General features: G+C 35.6%; 1 protein-coding gene across 1 annotated transcript; it reads right to left on the reverse strand.

Moving 5' to 3' along the window:
- Positions 1–1,713: 1,713 nt before the first annotated feature.
- On the reverse strand, positions 1,714–2,585 carry LOC132610848 (protein EARLY FLOWERING 4-like). Its single transcript, XM_060325255.1, has one exon. It carries the CDS (start codon positions 2,446–2,448, stop codon positions 1,975–1,977), a length of 474 nt encoding a protein of 157 aa, XP_060181238.1. The 5' UTR covers positions 2,449–2,585; the 3' UTR covers positions 1,714–1,974.
- Positions 2,586–21,630: the final 19,045 nt, after the last annotated feature.

Raw genomic sequence — 21,630 nt, forward strand, 5'->3', positions numbered from 1 at the left:
ATCCACTTTTACTCCTCGTGGCTGATATTCGAGGATTGCTGATTCGAGTCTCTTCAGGGTGAGCATGAGGACATTCGCTGCTCGAAGACTCTTCCTGTTATTATGTCTTGTTTTCCTTTCTGAGACATGATTCTCAGACTATTTATGTATTATTATTCTGACTTGTAGTATTTGGATTAGATGCTCTTGTATGAGCATACCAGATATTGGGGTGGATTTTTTTTAGTTCCGCACTTATTTATATTATTATCGTAAGACTTACATCATTTACTTTCTTCCACTATTTTTCTATTATTGGTGAATGTTAAGTTAAGGATTCGCCTACCGAGATTAAAAGGATAGGTACCCGCATGACTTTGTGAAATTGAGTCGTGACAGACATTCAATGAACAGACTTAGTGACTAACTATTATAGCTCATTAGTGACTAATACAACTCATTTAACAACTAATTCATACAATGATCATTTATCTGCTATCATTGAGAGTAGCGCTTTAAGATGTACCCTTTTCCTCTAATTTTGTACTGTTCATTTTTTTTTTTAAAGGGTTCCTGCAATGATTTTTTTAATGTGCTTAACTCTTACAATATGTCTATAAGGATAACACAGAGCCAAATACAAGATTTAACTCAGCGGGGACAGATTATCACTGCATAATCTTCTCGTTTGTGACAATAATAGACTTGTACAAATATATACTTTTGTAAAACATTCAATTAAATATATAGAGTTTGAGCCATAGGAAAGAAAGTGCTTGTTTCAGATGCTAAAGTATACGTCTATCTTTGGGGTAACAAAAGCGGATCAACACCAGATATTAAACACATCGATGTTTCTATGTTCTCGTCTCATACAAGTGTTACTCGCATTTTGGAACAAAATTGTTAGAGCTCTAGTCTCAAAATTTTAAATAGTCCGGACTCTCTAGGAATGAAATCCTGAACTACCTATAAAATGATACGGAGTTATATAAGGGAACCAATTGGAATTGGGATTGTTCTAGGTTCTGACATATTAGCCCATGGAAGCTTGACATAGTAATAATAATTAAATGGCATTGAGGATAAAGCCGCAGATTGGATGACCAAAAAGTTTTCAGTACTTCATTGCTTATAATACACAAGGAAAAGAACTGAAAAGTGTTCTTATTAGTCAGAATCCTTCTATGTTTATGCACGAATTGGCTTCAAGGAGCACTGACACTGATTCCTTTGAATTCAGTTTCCGACGGTCATCCATTAAAAATAGTTAAATAAATATTTTATTTGCTAGCTATTTAAATTTCAATAGTTGGTTGTTGGTAATTAGTTAATTCGCGATGTACTCAAGGAAATAAGTTATATTTGACGAAGTTTATGCAAATTTCGACTGCTGGTTATTGGAACTTTCTGATTGTTCCCGCAAGTCGCAACTATACGACCTCTTTCTTCCCCATTTTGTTTTTCCATTCTAGCATCTTTTAATCTCTCAGCCTCACTAAGGTAAGACTCGATTTTTCACCTTCGCGACCAAAGTACCATTCATCTCGTGATCTCTCTGTCTCTTTAATTCGATTGATAAAAAATCTGGATTTTTTATTTGAATCAAGAAATATGAAGGGACATATAAAGTTCTTAAAATTTCTCACCCAATTATTAGTAGTAGAAATATTAATTCTAGCACTTCACGTAAGTCAAGCATGTTCATTTGCTTTTTAAACTTTATGTCCAATGAAGAATGTCACCCAAAATGAGTTAGAGAAGTATAATATCTTTCGCAACGTTTGATCTCATCAAGAATTTCTTGATGACAGAGCAACATGGGATTGTATATCAATTCTTACTAAATAACATACAGCGCGGTCTAAGCATTAATTATTCCGATATTTCAAGCTAGAGTCTTTAATCCAACTTGCTGGAGAGAAGGAAGTTAATTAAATTACTATTGAAGATATAGAAACTTAAGAAGCCTCTGTAGTGGCTATTGATCATGTCTCAAATGCCATTCTTTCGCTGATGGACCATGGTTGTGAAATCTGTATTGAAATCAGAATAGAGAGAAGCAACCTTTGAGATGTTGTCGTTGAGTTCCTGAATTAGGCCCACGTTCTGCACCATACTGTTGTGCGTTCTTGATTGATGGTTCTCGTTAACCTGCTGAATCAACAATCTGTTTTGATCCAACACCGACTGCACCTGTCTATAGTTATTGGAGAAGTTGTTCCACATCTGAGAGTCACCTTCCTCCATACTGTAACCGTTCTCTTCCGTGAAGCTTTCTACGACTGAGCTATCGGCCCTACTACTAACCCGGTGCTTATTACTCTTACGGGATTGGGATTTGGCTAAGGTTTGACGGTGGCGATTGAGGTTTGAAGTGTCTTCCATTTCTTGAAATTTATGAAGAAATAGAAATGAAGGGATTTCCTTTAGTCTTAGAAGCGTAGATGCATAGGTTTTGGGTGCCATCCCTGCCTCTTTCTTGTGCTTTATATAGAGGTCAGGAAGTGTAGATAGACTAAAGATTAGCTATTATTTGTGCTTGCAGCATGTGAAACAGAGATGACATGATTATGTATTCATGTGAATAGGACATGAGTGGGAACAATTTTAGGCCACGCTATCTCTTGGAATGGGAATTGGGATAAGTTAATCGAGTAAAAATATCTTACCATGGATTCTTAGTGGACCCTGTTAAAAAACATGAAAAAGTGCAAAATCCAAAATAAAGGTATTCTTGGCCATGTGGGAATCAAAGGCAAAATATCTGGAGAGCTCTTCCAAATTAAGTGGAGTACTTCTTCTTCCTCCCATTTGAGTCTTTGAGCATCACTTTTCTTTTACCTTTTCTGTATTGATCTTATTTTTACTTCAAAGTAGCAAATTGTTTCCCCACTTGTGGAATTACGGTGGGTATATTGTTGTTGTTTAATAAATAAAGATTATGAATTTCAACAATTATACGAACCACTACAACTAGCTAGTTTAATAAAGATATTTGGTTTAAATATATAAACTTTTATGGTGATAAAAGTTGAATAGGGATTTTAATCTGTCAAATATGGTATTTTGAAAGAATAAACCAAACAAAGAAAGAAGAAAGTAAAAGTACCCGCAGGGTTGATTCTAGGAAAAGAAAGGAAAAAATAACAAGACAAACGTGAGAATCAAACCGTTGATTTCACTTGTAGAGGTGCACCCAATAATTACTGCACCATAGGACACTTTTAGCTCGGGTGCGTGTGTGTGCGCGCGCGCGCACATATATATATTGATGTAAGTTTGTAAAAATATAACACTGCTACACATAGTATAGGGAGAGGAGTGAACCCATACCCTTGTAAGATACGCCCCTACCCCTTCTCTTACTAATGTGGGATTTGCCTAAACTCGATCACACATTAATGTTAATTTGACCTTCATCGAAAGTTGCACATGGAGTAGCTTGAATAAAATATGTAATGACCCAACAAACTACTGATATTGGCATTCGTGTCCAAGTCCTGCACGACTATGGAATGTGTCAATATGGACTACGGCTTGCTTTCTTAATAATATATCAATAGTCTCTCCCGTGCTTTGATATATGCGTGATTTGTTTAGGGTGTTGCATACACATTCATGTTAGGGACTTTGTGTCATTACTGAGGTTGTCCTACCATCATCTCAAAGATGTTGACTCGCCTAAACTTAGTTGAGGTTTTCCACACCACCTATCTTACTAATGTGGGATTTTCCAAAACTCAATTAAATGTTGAGAGCCCCACCATAGCCCAATTGGCAGGCTCTGATTTTGGTCTCTATTCGATGTAAGACGATATAGAATGCAGTTTGTGAAGTTCTGTTACTTCATTTCAAAAGCGGTATTCTATCTTTAGTAATATTTAATATGATATTTCAGGATAACAGGACAAAATCTAGTTGTAAACAATTTGTAGCTTTGAAGATATCATATATGTCTTCCGGCATTATTCCTCATATTTTAACCCACATTCAAATAAGGATTTAAAAGTAGCTAACCGTGATTACAAAAAAATTACATATACAAACAAGAAGAAGCATCTATAGTGTTTGTGGTTGTTATTGGTCTTCTCAATAGATCATGGTTGAGAAGTCAGTACCGAAATCAGAATAGAGAGAAGCCACATTTGATATGTTGGTGTTAAGTTCCTGAATTAGACCCACATTCTACACCATACTGTTGTGCGTTCTCGATTGATGATTCTCTTTAACCTATCGAATCAACAATTTGTTCTGATCTAACACTGACTGCACTTGTCTATAGTTGTTGGAAAAGGTGTTCCATATCCTGGAGTCTGTTCCTCCATTCTAAAGTCACCATCCCATGCTCTTATGTGAATGATTGCACGACAGAGTTATTGGCGTTGCTGTCGACAATGATTATTAGTAGTGGCTGCAGCATTTCTTGAGTGGGAGTTAGCTAAGTTTTGACAATGACTATTGAGGTTTGAAGTGTCTTCCATGCTTAAATTCAAGAGTGTACAAATGGAAGAAATGGAAATCCAGCGGTTTCGTCTAGTCTTGGACAGGAAGTGTGATAAATTCTGCTTGTTTCTTGTGTTAGAACTCACTTTTAATGATAAATACACTCACAAATTATTTACTAATTGACGCAGGGATCGAAGAACAAAAGGAAAGAATCTTGATCAAGAGATTGACGAAGAATCAAAGATCTTAATGATGGGATACGGGGTGACCATCATAAAATTGGAGGCTTCGTTCCGAACTGCAAGATCTGCAATAGGCTTATGTGGATATTTAAAGAATGGAGAGGAAAGCCCAAGACAATTAGAAGCCCAAAATAAGAAAGATGACCCATGTCTTTGGTCTTCAGTTAAGAGGCCCTAAGTTAATAGGTATTTTAGTATTTTTGCTTAGATATAAACCCTAGTATAAATAAGCTATTATGTCTTTATTTTGGAAGAGAGATTATGTTGGATTATGAGTGTTTGAGAGTTGGAGATTGTCCCATACCTCATCTTGAACCTCTCTTGAATTACTACGAGTAGGGAATTCATTTATGAGTTGATATGTCTTCTCCCTTTGGATTATATTTCGTATTTGAATGTTAATCTAATTAGTTCCTAGATTCTCTTCATTATTTCTTTGGGTTAATTGATTGCATTTCAATTCTAGATTTATCCTTTCTTTCTTCTTATCCAAGATTTGAGATTATTGGTTTTTATTTATCTAGGTAATTAATTACTTATGTGTATTTATCCCAACAATTATCTTAATCTTTCTATCTTTTTTATTGTTTTTCATAATTGTTCTTGGTGTTCATGTGGGGCTGAAGAACCCATCTTTAATTTCTTTGGATTTCCGAGCCCGGTTCACATCAAATTGGTATCAGAGAAAGGCTAAAGAATTGTTGGAACAATTCTTAATCCTTGACATTGTTATTTTCTGAAAATTCAAAAAACAAATCGAAAAAAATTTCGAAAATACACACACAGAGAAAAAAAAAAGGTTTTGTTGATTGGAAATATGTGACTAAGAAGTTGAATTTGATTTGGTGCTTTGTTGTTGACTAAAGCAAGAAAGGAAAGAGGAAAACTCAAAAATTCCATTACCACCATTAATGGAGCTTGAAGAAGAAACTTGAAAAATGGGTTTGTTAAAATCCTTGATTGTTGGGGAAATTGATTATTGGGCTTTGTTCATAATGATGTTGTGAAGCTATGGTTAAAATTTCAAGTCATTTAGTAAAGATTTGATGTGGTTTTGATCAAATTCTTTGAGCCAAAAACTTGAAGAAGTTTGGAAGAAGAAGAAGACTACAAAAATTTCAAAAATAGCCACAATTTTCAGAAATAGCCAAAATCAGCCCTTTTCATTTAAGATATAGCATTTTCAACTACACTTTCTGATCTTTTCTTGTTAATTCTAGCTAGTTTACTTTGAGTATTAGTTCATACTTAATGTTAAATTAGTTTTTGAATGCTTTTATCTTATTTTGTGCCACTTTATTTGTGCTTTTCTCTATTGTTTCTTTGGTAGTTCTTTGTTTCCTAGTCAGTTAGTTTTATTTGCTTTGTTATGACATAAATTTCACTCCAAACCGATACTTGGATACTTATTTGAAGGAATTTGAGATTGATTGGTTCTTGAAGAGATTGTGAACATCCTTGAAAGGTACAAGGCAAAGAGTGGTGAGCTCATTTGAGAGTGGTCATAAAAGCCTTCGGCCTTGAATGTAAACACGAGTGTTGAGTGATATAAATTTTGAGTGGTACACTAAGGGGGTGATTTGTGAGATCCATTTTGTATACCTAACCAATCTTCTTTATTTTTTCAATATGTCTTTTGCAGGTACAAGGAATTAAAAGGTAGACATGGATGGTAATGAGAATTCAAGTGGTGGTTCCATGAAAGGAAATGAAAGGTGGAGTTCATCCAATGAACCGGCTTATATTTGATATGGTTTTGATACATGGTATGAGTGGTGGTATGAAGAAAATGTGATTAAAGAGAAAGAACTCGTAAAATGAAGCTTCCTTGTTTCAATGGGAATGATGGTCCGGATGCATATTTTGATTCGGTCCAAGAGCTTGAAGAGACATTTCACATCTTCGAAGTTCCTAACCTACAAACAATAATTTATGCCACCGACATGCTCATAATTCATGCTTATCGATGGTGGAACGAAGTGATGAGCAAAAGGTATAGAGATAACCAAGGTGCCGTCACAAAGTGGAAAGAATTTAAGAAGCTCATGGAAGAGAAATTTGATCCTACATATTTTCTAGAAAAATATTGTGGTGAATATATTAGAGGATCTACTAGGAGTATAAAGGAAGAGTATGATGGAAGTTTGAAGAAATATGCAACAAGGAATAACGCCAAGAAAGAAGACTTGAGGAATAATCAAGATGTGAATCCTTTGTCATATATTCTCGAAAGGAAGATCAAAAGATGCTTCTTATGGTGTCAACCATGGACATGAAGTTAAGAGCCCTTTTTACAATTCAAATGAAGTCCTTGGAGCATATCCCATGTCTAAATAATAAAGTACTTTGCTACTTATAACAATGAGCATTCGAGTGGAGTGCAAGGTAACCTAGCTACACTTAATTATACTTCTAGTGCTTAGTGATAAACGTTTGTCTTGTTATAAATCTTTGGGAGCTAGAAATTGTTTAAAGAATGTGAATAAAAATCATGTTGGTTCTAGTAGTCCTTCTTTAAAGGAGCTTACTCCTACTTCTACTTGTGCAATTGTGTCACTTCTTGAGAAAAATGTTGAATTGTCTACTTGTGATAAAAATGATACTTCTTGTGTCAAAAATGTTATGGGGTCTAAAAATTGAGCCTTTGGTGAAGTTGTTGGAAGTATTACTTCTTTAGTGAAAATGCAAATGATGAGGTTGTGCTTGGGAATGAAGATTTTCTCATAAGGAGATCCTTATCTACTTGTTTGAATGAAGAGGAAGAAAGTACACAACGACATAATATTTTCTACACGAGATGCCTTATTTTGGAAAGGATATGCACTTTGGTAGTGAATGGTAATAACTTGGTTAGTTCTACCTTGGTGAAGGAATTAAAGTTAGACTTTTAATCATCCTAGGCCATGTAGGTTGCAATGGTTGAATGAATGTGGTGAACTTAAAGTGAGTAGAATGGTGAAAATTCCTTTCATGATTGGAGACTATAAGGATGAAGTAACTTGTGATGTGGTTCATGCTTGTCATATTATTCTTGGAAGACCTTGGATGTATGATAGAGATGTTATGCCTAGTGGGAGGAAGAATTACTACACATTGGAGATGGAAGGAAAAGTGATCAAGCCTGAACCATTGGAGCCCAATGAAGTGTTAAAAGAGCAAGTGAATTTAAGGGCGTCCTTGAAAAATATTACAAGAAAAATTAAGGATGAGAGAGAAAAGATAGAGAGAAGTAAGGGAGAAAAAAGTGACAACTCTAGAGTGGAAAAAGGAGAGGAAAATTTGAGTGGAGAGAGTGAGTTGTACAAGAGAAGAGAGAAGAGATTGAAAAGAAAGTGAGAGAAAAGAAAGAGGGAAAACAAAAGATTGAGAGTGAGGATCTTCCTTATTCTAATGTTCCTAACTTTTCTACTTTCTCTAGTTATTTTTGTGTCTTGTGAAGGAACTCTTGGAGAGGAGCACTTGAATGAGCAATCAAAAGGAGAAAATTCATCTTTCGAGAACTTGGAAGAACAAGGTACCTTTTCAAGAGAATCTATGGGCTTAATTTATTTGAAGATTTTCAAGGTAAAATGACTAAACTTTCTACTCTAAGTACTTTGAATGACATTGATGAAAGTTTGAGTTTAGAAGTTGGTCATAGCATTTTTGAGCATAATGATTCATTAGCTTGTGATGATGATTCTAAAGTTTGTTGTGAGCATCTGCTAGTTGAATTGAGTTGTGGAGATCATGTTGATTATTCTTGTGAACTTGATCGTAAATTGCAAACTAGTGATGTTAGCATTGATGAATTTGGAGAGCTATGTCTTGCTAATGTATTTTACCATAAAGCTTGCATTTTTATTGAAGATCATTGTGTGAATCAACTTGATTGTGAATCTTTGACTAGTGAGGATGAATTTAATATTGACGCATATGATGGTCCTCCTTTATGGGATGAAGAAAGTCGTGATTCATTTATAACTACTTTGACTTCATTTGATGAGATACTTGATGTTAATAGTGGTTTGAGTTTGGACTATAATATTTTGTATTATAATGACATGGCTTCTTCTCATGGCTTCAAAGTGTATGATAATCCTTTATGTGGAGTTGAAATTGAGGATGTTGAAGAGTGTGCTAGTGAAAAGAAAGAATTTGGAGAGATTCTTAAATTTAGTGAATAACAACAACATACCCAGCGAAATCCCACAGTGTGGGGTCTGGGGAGGGTAAAATGTACGCAGACCTTACCTCCATCTTAGAAAATAGAGAGGCTGTTTCCAGAAGACCCTCGGCTCAAGAGAAAACATGATGAGAAAAGGTCAGATAGGCAGGAACAGTTCAAAGCAATACGAAAATGAAACTAACGACAGCAAAAAAGCCATGATAAAGCAGTATGAGAAAACAGAAACAGTGGCTACCACAGATAAATACGATAATCGTGGTATACGGACTAACATATAGTTGCACGAATCAAAGGACAAGAAAATGAAGATCAAAACTGCGACTACTAGTACGACGGGATACTAGCCTTCTACCCTAATCTGAGTCCTCCGTAGCCTCCTTAAAGTTAGTGAATACTTGTGCAAAAAGAAAGGTAAAGTGATTGACGCTACCACTAGTGTTAATTCTTTACGTACTCAATTCCAAACTTTGAAAGAACATTCTTGATTGATTATGCTAATGCTTCTAGGAAAAGGGATAAAAGTGTTTTATTTGATATTTGGAGTGAATGTTGTGAGCCCAACAATTCTAACTTCATTGAATTATTTGTGAAGGTTTACAAGAAAAATGGTAACCTTGAGCTTTTATTTGGGATATCCTATCCAATGAGGTTTCTAAGTTTCGTAAAGTCAAGAATGATTTGTATTCATGGCTTACGCTTGGACTTGATAAAGCTATAAGAGTTGATTCATTTGACCACTCATATATCGAGGCACACTTTGTGTATAATTTTGGAATAGGTCTTAGTGATTTTCATGTTTATGTTGGCTCTTATGCTAAGTCTTGTCCTTTAATCTATTTAATCATTGATTTGTATGGAAAACTTGTCTTTATTGAGTTCTTAGATGATTGGGTTTACCATAAATGTGTACGCATGTTGATTGTGTGGTTACTTTTGAGGTTGCTTATATCCATGGTGATCTTAAGTTAATGCATGATCTTTACTTTATGTTTCAAGGTTTAAATTCGAGGACGAGTTTCTTTAAAGAAGGAGGGAATGATGGGATATGGGGTGACCATCATAAAATTGGAGGCTTCCTTCCGAACTTCAAGATCCACAATATGCTTATGTGGATATTTAAAGAATGGAAATCAAAGCCCAAGACAATTAGAAGCCCAAAATAAGAAAGAAGACCCATGTCTTTGGTCTTCAATTGAGAGGCCCTAAGTTAATGCGTATTTTAATATTTTTGCTTAGATATAAACCCTAGTATAAATAAGCTATTATGTCTTTATTTTGGATGAGATATTATGTTGAATTATGAGTGTAGATTACTCTTTTGAGAGTTAGAGATTGTCCTATACCTCCTCTTGAACCTCTCTTGAATTACTACGAGTAGGTAATTCATGTATGAGTTCATATCTCTCCTCCCTTTGGATTATATTTCGTATTTGAATTAATGTATTAGTTCCTAGATTCTCTTAATTGTTTCTTTGGGTTAATTGATTGCATTTCAATTCTAGATTTATCCTTTCTTTCTTCTTATTCTAAATTCGAGATTATTGGTTGCATTTTTATATGTCTAGGTAATTAATTACTTAGGTGTGTATTTATCCCAACAATTATATTAATTTTTCTATCCTTTTTATTACTTTCGATAATTGTTCTTGGTGTTCATGTGGGGTTGAAGAACCCATCTTCAATTTCTTTGGATTCCCGAGCCCGTTTCACATCATTGGTGGTGGGGGTGGGTGGTGGGTGGGGTTGGGGATTAAGTGGAGATGGGGTGGGTGGTTAGGGTGGGGTTGGGGGTTAGGTGGACTGGATGGGGGTATAATAGGAAAATGAAATACATTACCACGCAAAAACCATCAAATCTGTGGTTATAAAAATTAGACTTTTTCATGGTTATATAACCACGGAATTACAATAGATTTATAATACCATACAACATAATTTAAAAAATAATGAAAACAGATATGATTTTGTAGAAAATAATACATTAATGAACCACGAAAACCACCATCCAAACAGGGGGTAAGAAGGAGTAGGAGTTAAGGAACACAAATAAGGAAAGAATATCCGACTCCAGCATTGAAGGAAAGAAGAAGAAATCTCATGTCAGCACACAATCAATAACGCGAGAATTACGAGAAGTCGGCAACGATAAAAAGGAAAGATCATTAAATCTCCACCCTTATTCTTGGAACGGATTAATCAATTAGAGATCATTTTCTAGAATCAAGTACTTTGGGTTGCCATCTCTGTTCAAAGTCAGCCTAGTCAAAGATCTGCACAACGGCTAGCCACTCATGCATATAAATATCTCGAAGACTCTGAAGATCAATATACAAGTCTACCCAGCAAACCAAATTTTCTTTTTTACTCTTAACCAAAGCATTGTATTTCACTGTAGTAGATTTACTTTGTAAACAAAAGAGGAGAGAGAGATCATAGTTGGAAAGACTTCGTATCAACCAGAGAAGAAAAATTGCGAACTAAAGTGGTAGTTATCACACACAACAATAATCAAGAACTCAAGGAGCTACAGAGAAAACCCTTGTAACCCAAGCGGATTGGATTAAGATTCATATTGAATTCAAATCAGTATAAAAATATCCCGTGTAATTTACTTTATCGCACTTTAATCCATGTTCTTTATTGCTTATATCCCTATGGAATCATTTATTTTTCATTAAGATTAAGACGTTTGAATCTGCATGCACATCTCACTAATTAAGATGTTGTCTCTAGATATGAACACTGGATGATTAAGACTATTTGCTTTCAATATCTGAATGTGCATAATATATTTAATAAATATACAATTCAAATAAAAAAGTAGTTAAATATTAAAAGAATATAAATTTAATAAATTAAAATTGTTATTTGATTACAAAAAATGAAATATTTATGTTCTCTAGTGATGGTGCAGTTGGTTTAATTTGTAGTGGTCGTGGTGGTAATGGTTGGTTGTAGTGGGTAGTAATAGTGGTGGTGATAGTTGTGATGGTGGAGGTGGTTCGTGTTGTAGTGACTGGCGGGATAGTGGAGTTGGTAGTGATGGTAGTGATTGTGATGGTGGAGTTGGTTGATATTAGTAATTGGCGGTGTTGGTGGTGGTGGATGAAGAACATGAGATAGTTGAAGATGTGTTGGTGGTAGTTGGTGGCATTGCTAGTTGTGATGGTGAAGGTGGTTGGTAGTAGGGCAATGATGGTAGTGACTGATAGTGATGGCGGAGGTGGCGACAGAGGATATAATTATAATGATGGAGATTTTTATGATATTTAAAATATCTTCTCGTGGATTCGCATTGGTCCCAATCAAAAAATGAAAAAGTGCAAAAGGGCACAATTGGCCATCATAAGCTTAATCCAGAATAAACTACAGTATTTGTTTAGGCATGGGGGAATCAATGGAAAAATATCTAGAGAGCTCTTCAGAAAAAAGTTGTGGAGTACTTTTCCCTGGCATTTTGAGTCTGTTAATTCAACAACTAATTAACAGAATAGTACTGCATGGAAATAATTCTTACTCATGAGAATTGATATGTTAACAAGCCTAAATAACACTTTTTGACCCCACGACTGTGCTTTTGGCCTTTTGGAACCTGCTTAATTTGGTCCCGGAAAGCTATGGGAATAGTATATTGCATTTCCAACTATGTTCATGTTTTCCTTCTCTATTTCTAATGGATTGAGAGTAGTGCTTTAGGATGTACCCTTTTCCTCTTATTTTGTGCGGTTCTTTGTTTTTTTTGAAGATAGATTTCTGCAATGATTTTTTAATGTACTTTTAACTCTTACAATATGTCTATAAGGATAACGCAGAGCCAAATACAAGATTTAACTCAGTGGGTGCAGATTATCACTGCATAATCTTCTCGTTTGTGTCAACAATAGACTTAACTTTTGAAAAACATTCAATTAAATATATGGAGTTTAAGCCATAGGAAAGAAAGTGTATACATCGGTCTCTGGGGTAACAAAAGCGGATGAATACCATATATTAAACACACCTATGTTTTCTATGTTCTCGTCTCATGCTAGTGTTACTTTTTGGAAAGAAAACTCTAGAGTTCTGTCTCTTAGTATTTTTAATGGTTTCATTGTGTCTATCTTCTGCATTGAAATTAAATAACTCACAAGAAAATTTTAACTAGTCCGAACACACTAGAAATCAAATCCTGAACTACCTAAAAATTGATACCGAGTTATATAAGCGAACCAACTGAAATTGAGGGATGTCTAGTTTCATACAAATTAACCTATGGAAGCTCGATAATTCTTGAGGATAAAGCCAAACAGATTGGATGACCGAAAAGTTTTGAGTACTTCAGGGCTTATATAATACACAGGAAAAGAACTGAAAAATGTTCTTTTTCTTTCAGAACTTCTTTCTCGAGTGAAAGTAGTATCAAGACAAAGAAGAATTGGTGGACATAGTACGTAGGTGTATTTGGTTTCGTTTTCGTTTTCCTCTCTTACTACATTGAGATCATATTTTCACTCTTTAGTACTACTGTATATATTAGTGAGTACTAATTTTTCATTGTCATATAGTACTTCATCCAGGGGCGGATCTACACCTTGCCGATCCGAACACCCTCGGCAAAAAATTATAATGTATATAGAGGGTAGATTTTATGTGTTTATGTATATATATTAACTTTTGAACACCCTGAACAAATACAAAAGGTTAGCTCAAGTGGTCCAGGGTGTTCAAAATTGTCTCCAACATCCTAAGTTTGATTCTTAGGGATAACATTTTTTTTATATCTAGCTTTTATTATTTTTTCCGAACACCCCGAGTGTTTGATTCTTAGGGATAACATTTTTTTTATATCTAGCTTTTATTATTTTTTCCGAACACCCTGAGTGAAAATTCTAGATCCGCCACTGACTTCATCATAGTAAAATAAAGCTATGAACCGATTCTTATTAGTCAGAATCCTTCTTCTTCAACCTCCTTATTTCCCTTCGATCACCAAAACTGCACGGATTGGTTTCAAGGAGCACTCACACTGAGTCTTTTGAATTCAGTTTCCAACAGTGTCCATTGAATTTTAGTTAAATACATAAAGTTTTGGTTTAATTTACAACAGCTGGTTGTTGGTAATTAGTTAATTCGCGAGTACTCAAGGAAATAAGTGATTTCAACGAACTTTATGAAAATTTTGACTGCTGACATTTGAACTTTCTGATTGTTCCCGGAACTGTACGAACTCTCTCAGCCTCACTGAGATAAGACTGGTTGTTTATCTTGTGAACTCTGCGCCTCCTTAATTCAATTGATAACAGAAACTGAATTTTCTTATTTGAATTAAGAAATATGATGGAATTCTTAATTTTTCTCACTCAATAATTAGTAGTAGTAGAAATTGTAATTTTGGCACTTCTCGAATGTCAAACATGTGCAATTGTGTTTTAAACTTTATGTCCAATGAAGCATGTCACCCAAAATGAGTTAGAGAAGTATAATGTCTTTGGCAATGTTTGACCTCATCAAGAATTTCTTGACGACACAGACCAACATAAGGTTCTATAACAATTCTTAGCTAGATAACATACAGCTTGGTGTGAGCATTAATTATCCGATATTTCAAGCCAGAGTCTTTAATCCAACTTGCTGGAGAGAAGGAAGTTAATTATATTACTACTGCAGATAGATTAAATATAGAAACTTAGAGAAGGTTCAGTAGTTGGTCTAGATCATCTGTCAAACGCCATTCTTCCGTAGATGGACCATGGTTGAGAAGTCTGTATTGAAATCAGAATAGAGAGAAGCAACCTTTGATATGTTGCCGTTAAGTTCCTGAATTAGGCCCACGTTCTGCACCATACTGTCGTGCGTTCTAGACTGATGGTTCTCGTTAACCTGTTGAATCAATAGTCTGTTCCTATCCAACAGAGACTGCACCTGTCTATATTGTTGGAAAAAGTGTTCCACATCTCGGAGTCTCCTTCCTCCATGCTGTAATCATGCTCTTCCGTGAAGGTTTCCATGGCAGAGCTATCAGCCCTACTACGGACGTGTTGCTTATTAGTCTTATGAGATTGGGATTTTGCTAAGCTTTGACGGTGGCGATTGAGGCTTGAACTGTCTTCCATTTTTTTTTAAACTGATGAGGAAATAGAAATGAAGGGATTTCGTTTAGTGTTAGAAGTGTAGATGCTGAAAGTTTTTGGTGCCATCCCTGGCTCTTTCTTTTGCTTTATATAGAGGTCAGGAAGTGTAGATAGACTAAAGATTAGATATTATTTGTGCTTGTAGCATGTGAAACAGAGATGACATGATCATGTATTCATGTGAAGAGGAAATGAGTGGGAAGAATTTTAGGCCACGCTCTTGGAAGGGGAATTGGAATAAGTTAATCTAGTAAAAATATCTTACCATGTATTCTCAGTGGACCCTGTTAAAAAACATGAAAAAGTGCCAAATCCAGAATAAAGGTATTTTTGGGCATGTGGGAATCAAAGGAAAAATATCTGGAGAGCTCTTCCAAATAAAGTGTAGTACTACTTCTTCCTCCCAGTTTCAGTGTCTGAGCATCGCTTTTCTTTTAGAACCTTTTCTCTATTCATCTTAAGGAGTAGTAGTAAACGGTTTAAAAAGTAAAGATTGTGAATTTCAACAACTAACAGAAAAGTACTCTGGTGGCAATAATTTTTAATCCGAGAATTCATATGTTGAAAGCACTGTAGTAAACTCTAGAGACGGACTCAGAATTTAAAGTTTTTGGATTCCTACGTACAATGATAATTGGGTCACAATCAAATATTTATAAAAATTAAATAGGTATTTTTATACATATGCGAAGTCTGGGCAAGGCGCTCGTAAAGCATTTTTGAGCAATCATCCACGTGTACATAGCGTTACTCCCGTCATCCCGTAATTTTTTGTTTACTAGTTTTCGAACACGTACGTTACATGTGTATTTCATACTAATTAGTATAGATTTTTTAAAACAATATAGATAATATTACAATAAGTGGATTACGTGAAATTTAAAATAAAAAAGTGCAAGCTCAAACTAATGAATATAATGAGCCTACATGATCAATATTTATCGTCATTGCAATGCACAATCTCACCAAAAATTGCTATCTAGTGAAGTTTTAAAGGATATCCTTTATCTTCAAGGGAGAATGAAACATTCTTTAGCATTATTGTTTTCTTCATTACTCCGGTCACAATTTTACTTTGTAGTTGTACACAGTCTACGAAATGGTATAACATTTTCTTATGCGTTTCTTGACATTTCAATAATACATAGTTTAAATGTGAACATGCGCAACAGTGGCTATGGTTACAAATGCTTTACGTCTTAAAGTTTGTGTCTTGTCTTTAAAAACCTGTAATCTCCGCCTCTTTACTGCCGTATACATATCAAGTAGTTGTTGTCGCATCAAAATAGTATTTTATAGAAGTTGTACAGAAATTTGATTAATATATGTCTTTAATAGAATGGTTGCAATATCATTATCAATTTCATGGTGTACACACCTGCAAAGAAGTAATAGTTATTTGTTATAGAGATATTTAATAGTTGGGGTGCCTACTTGCTAAGCATATTCAGAAAAAAGGAATAATAAGTAATTGAAGCTTGATAAAATGAAAAAAGTAATAAACACATTGGGGAAAAAAAAAATAGCTGGGATACACATCCATAGGAAGAAGGAAGACATTAGACATGAGTGCAATAAAAAGAAGTGGGAGAGAAAAAGGCAAAAAAATATGCCTGTTGTTAGCTTGTCGCAGAATACACAGAAGAGGGAAAGGGACAAATGATTTTTTGATCCTTTACAAATTTTTTTTAGTTTTATGACCATTTCACAAGAGATCTTCATTTTTTACATGTAAGATATCTGAAAAAAAACATATAAGAGATCTGCAAAAGTCATTTTCTTCTGTTCAAATTGTAAGAGACCAAAAGATCTAATTTTCTCGAAAACATGTGAGTTTTTTTGGAAAAGAAATATGATGGATGATGATAAAGTGCTTTCGTAATTGGTGTGCACTTTTATAGAACCAAATAAAGCATGTAAAATGTTATAAAAATTATTAAACGTGTAACTGAAAATGAATGTGACTAATTATTAACAAATTCATACCTGACTATTACTACATGGAAGATGTAAGGGGGAAAACTGAAATGTAACTAAAGACAAACTCATATCCATACGTGGGATATGGGTGTTTATCCCGAATTTAGGTAATCAATTGAATTTGTTAATGAGGTATAGGATATGTTGTTGAGCTTTAATCTATTTGATTGGGAGAAAATGGATTAGGATCTGCTATGAACAAGTGAATACTAATCGATGGTTTACACTAAATGCATGTATTAAATAATGTATAGTATCGTTTGATTGGATAAAGCTAAAGAAGAACACACTAAATCCGAACCAAAATCAGAGAATGAGAGGAGAGATTTTATATATTTTGCTATTACAATGTTCTAGATCTGAAGAAGCTAACCCTTGAAAGTAGGGTAATGACCCTTATTTATAGTTTTGCCTTATGGGCCAAATATAACATAAAGCCCCTTTGAATAAAGAAAAACCCTAAAAGGATAAGGTTGAGTCGTACAGTCTGACACTCGTACGATTGGCAGTACAATGTGGCAGAACGGTCTTGACGCGTGGCAATTGTGTAACGGATCATCCGGACCAACAACCACGATCAACCGGGCCAACGGCCACGATCAACTCGGCTATGGAGAACCGGACCAAACGATTTCCTTCGCTTTCTTCGAATCAAGCACTTCTCTGGTCCGAAAGAAAGTCTTCATGCTCGTGCTTGTTTCATTCTTCCCTCGATCTCCGGTCTCACCGGTCTAGCATATGTCCGATTTTTACATTATACAGATAGTCCCCACACTTTCCGAACCGTAGTTTTACCGGAGTAACGGGAAGTGGATGAATCAAGAAACCGGTGGCTCCATATGCTCGATATTATCTTTTCATTTTGGCGGGAACAGTTGCATCACGTCCCTCTGTCATCTGCCACGTGTATCATCCCGGATGGTCAGCTCTGACAACCGCCGTAACGCACGGCGTTTCAAGTCACTTCTCATTAATTGTAGGACACGTGGCATTCCCCGGTTGGCTGGGATCTATTACCGCCTCGATCCCCATATCTATATAATGCCTTCCACCTCTTCATTTTTCCATTTTACATCTTCATTTCATTTCACTTCTCCATTTTATTTCTTCACTTCTCCATTTTCTCTTCATTTCATCACTTCTAATCATCCTCCACTTCATATTTCTTGTTGATTCAACCGTTTTATCCCCTTTGATTCATTTCTTATATTGCGTGAAAGGAAAACAGCTCCGCCAACTTCTTCATTAGCCGTTTTTGTTTAGAAAGTGCTGCTTCTTTTTCTTCTTACTCTTACCGTTTTGAATTTTTTCTTGACTGCTCCCTTACTCCTATTTTTTAACTTCTTTTTCGAATTCGCCAAATCTCCTTTTCCATAACTTCCAAATGTCTGCTAACACTGAAACCACCTCCCATGATGTTCCCTCGGTTTCTTCTCAAGGAACCGAGCCAACTTCTCAACCCAAGGGAAAAATTGCCTTTGAGCCCACTGCTTTGGACATTGTACCGTCCAAACCCAACTATAACAAGGATTTCGAGATTGAGAAACCTTCTCTGGTTTCCGATAGAGGGTTTGATGTAAGACGGTACCCCTCGTCTTTTACCAAGGACAAACTTGATCTAGTCCGGGCTGATTGTGGATGGGATAACCGTCCGGTATAAGTTTTTTCCCCCAGACCTGATGAATCAATCACCGACCATCGGGAGGGTTTCTTATATGTTTACACCTACCCTTTCACACTCAAGCTCGACCCCCCGATCGACCCGGTTATTCTAGATATGTGTCGGACTTACAATGTAACCCTGGCCCAGATTGGTCCGATTGTCTGGAGGACCGTGACCTGCCTCCGGTTGTTGGCCAATAACTTGAAAAAGGAGTTCACGCTGGCTCACTTCATCCGGTTATACTCCCCGAGGTTGTTCCGGGAGGGGTGTAATAAAGCTCGCTAAGCGAAGCCAGAACCCAATCTTTTCGAAAATAGACGAAGATAGAGACCGGGGTTGGCTGGAGCGTTACGTCCGGGTCAGGATCGCGGACATTATTCCGGCCAACTACATGCCCTTTCCGGAGAGGTGGAATGATAATCGGAAGTCTCAGTTCTTTTAATAATTTCTTTTGACTGCTTTGTCAAACACTAGTCCTCACATTCACTATTTGTCCCCTTCTTTATATCAGTCGTGGCGTGGATACCTCCGGCTGTCCGGAACATCAGCGAATGGGTTAGTGCTCTTCTTAGCCAACACCACTACTAAAACAAGGCCAATTTTCGACCACACGCGGTAAAAAAAAGGCCAATTTTCGATCAAAATTTCGACCACAAGGCATGGTCGCTAACAGGTAGGGTGAAATTTTTTTCGACCTCACGCGGTCGAAATAAATTTTCTACCTAAATTATGAAAATAAATTTTTCGACCACGTGAGGTCAAAAAAATTATTTTTTATTTAAATATTAATAAAAATTTCGACCGCACGCTGTCGAAAATATTATTTTTATACAAATATTCTGAAAATAATAAAAAAAACATTCAGAATTTCGACCTCATGAGGTCGAAATTCAAAATGTTGCCCTGATTTTCGACCTCGTGCGGTCGAAATTTTAATTATGAGGTCAAAAATTATCAATATCTGGGTGAATTTTCGACCTCATGAGGTCGAAAATCTGGAAAACAAATTCCAGCATTGACCTGCTTTTACAGCAGCCCACCTGCCAATCACACTCATCAACCAAATCAACAATGCAATTCATCAACACGTCCAATTCATCAAAGTACTTCTGCAATCATAAACTTCACATTCTAAAATCAAATTCAACCTTAAGTTCTTCTAAATATCCTTAAAACTACATTCAAACACTTGAACATCGTAAAGTTAAACAACCATAAACTACTTTCTACATTCAAACACTTAAACATCGTAAAGTTAAAACATCTATAAACTACTTCCTACAATCAAATTCACCTTCAAATGTACATCTAATTCGAATTAAAACTATCATAAAAAAAATATACATATCCAAGAAAACATAGCAATATTACAATCCAAAAGTATACGAATCAAAAAAGTCAACGTTGGGTGTTAGAGACATGATCCGATTCCTCCCCACTATCCTCATCAACAAGAGCATGAACTACGTTCTTCTCCTTCCTCGTGTGAGTAATCTTGAAGACTTCATCTTGAGGTACTTCCTGACCCCTCTCGAGCGTCTACAAATAAATCAAGATTAACAACTAATTTCATATCCAAACGAGCCACAAGTAAAAATGAAATATGGGAGATATTACTATGTTAAAAATGAAATATAGGAGCCACAAGTAGTCGTTTTATGTTGTATTACACTCGCTCTGAACATCTTGTATTAAACAGGTCTTGTATGTTTGTTAAGTGTAATGAAATTTCATCTCATAGGACTGTCTTGGACATCCATATTATATGGTCTTTTTTGTTGATCCTTACGTAACTAGCTGCTGCTTAACAGCCGGAAACCTTATGCTTTCAATTAACCACAACCATATATGTGAGAAAAAATTGGAGAAGAAGTCGAGCTGTTTGTACTTTGTCTGTAGCAAAGCTGCTCGTCAGAAAGAGTTTAGTAGTTGGGTCGTGAAGACAGATGTGTAAATTGAATATTCCACTAGTGTATGGTCTCTTTGTTTCCATCTTAATGATTGTACGAGGAACTCATCATTAAGTGAGAAAAAATTGGAGAAGAAGTCGAGCCGTTTGTACTTTGTCTGTAGCAAACAGATGGAGGTGGTAACATCTTACTGTTAAAGTAGCTCGAGCAGAGGTAATACATCTATTTAACATCATTTATCCCCTAAAGGGCAGTTTTACACTCCTCTCTATAGAGGTACATGTTCGGAAAACAATCAACTTTTAAGGTGCAACTCTTTTTGCTAGTCAATTCGGTTCAACCATCTTAGATGACAACAGTGGCACAATTTCAGTCCCTGTTCAGTTGAACTTGCTACAGCCCACAAGTATAATCACCTCCACCAATGATGGACCAAATGGTTCCCCATTCTATGTGATACCACATTACTTGTGCATGGAGCCAGGTTCTTTGTGAAATGATTGAGTAAGATCATCAGAGTAAATGTTTGGCTTTGAAGAATGTACATACTATTGTCTACTTATCAAAAACAAACAAGAAGGAACATACTAAAGAAGGTAGAGTTATTAACTCCCAGCCAACAAAATTAAGAATGAAGGCTTTTGTCTTCAATCAAAAATCATGTTTAATGAATGTAAATGTTAAGTCAACATGATCATAACTAAAATCTTAACATCATATCGACGATTGAGCAACATAACTGCAACTAATTCAAACTTCAAGTACTAACACTAACCTGGAAATGTGAAGAGTAATCCCAAATGTATAGTTACATACATCAGATGAAATGCAATTATGTGCTACAGCAGGTCGTAGGGCAATCATATGCCCATAAGAATTCCAGGTTAGGCTATGAAATGAAACCTAGGTTTGTAACCTTTTTACACGATTAGTGCAGTATGACTCTGACATAGCATAACAGCTACATGTAACCCATCCATAAAATGTGTAGTAACATAAAAAATAAAATAGATTACTTGCTGAAATAGAGTGATAATTTGATAAATAATAAAGCGCATTGAGGCAAGTAAAGCTTTTCATTTATGTTAAGATAGTTCGATCATCAATTGGCTTATTAAAAGTGGGTGGA

Source organism: Lycium barbarum, chromosome 9 (genome assembly GCF_019175385.1).
Source record: "Lycium barbarum isolate Lr01 chromosome 9, ASM1917538v2, whole genome shotgun sequence".
Taxonomy (NCBI): domain Eukaryota; kingdom Viridiplantae; phylum Streptophyta; class Magnoliopsida; order Solanales; family Solanaceae; genus Lycium; species Lycium barbarum.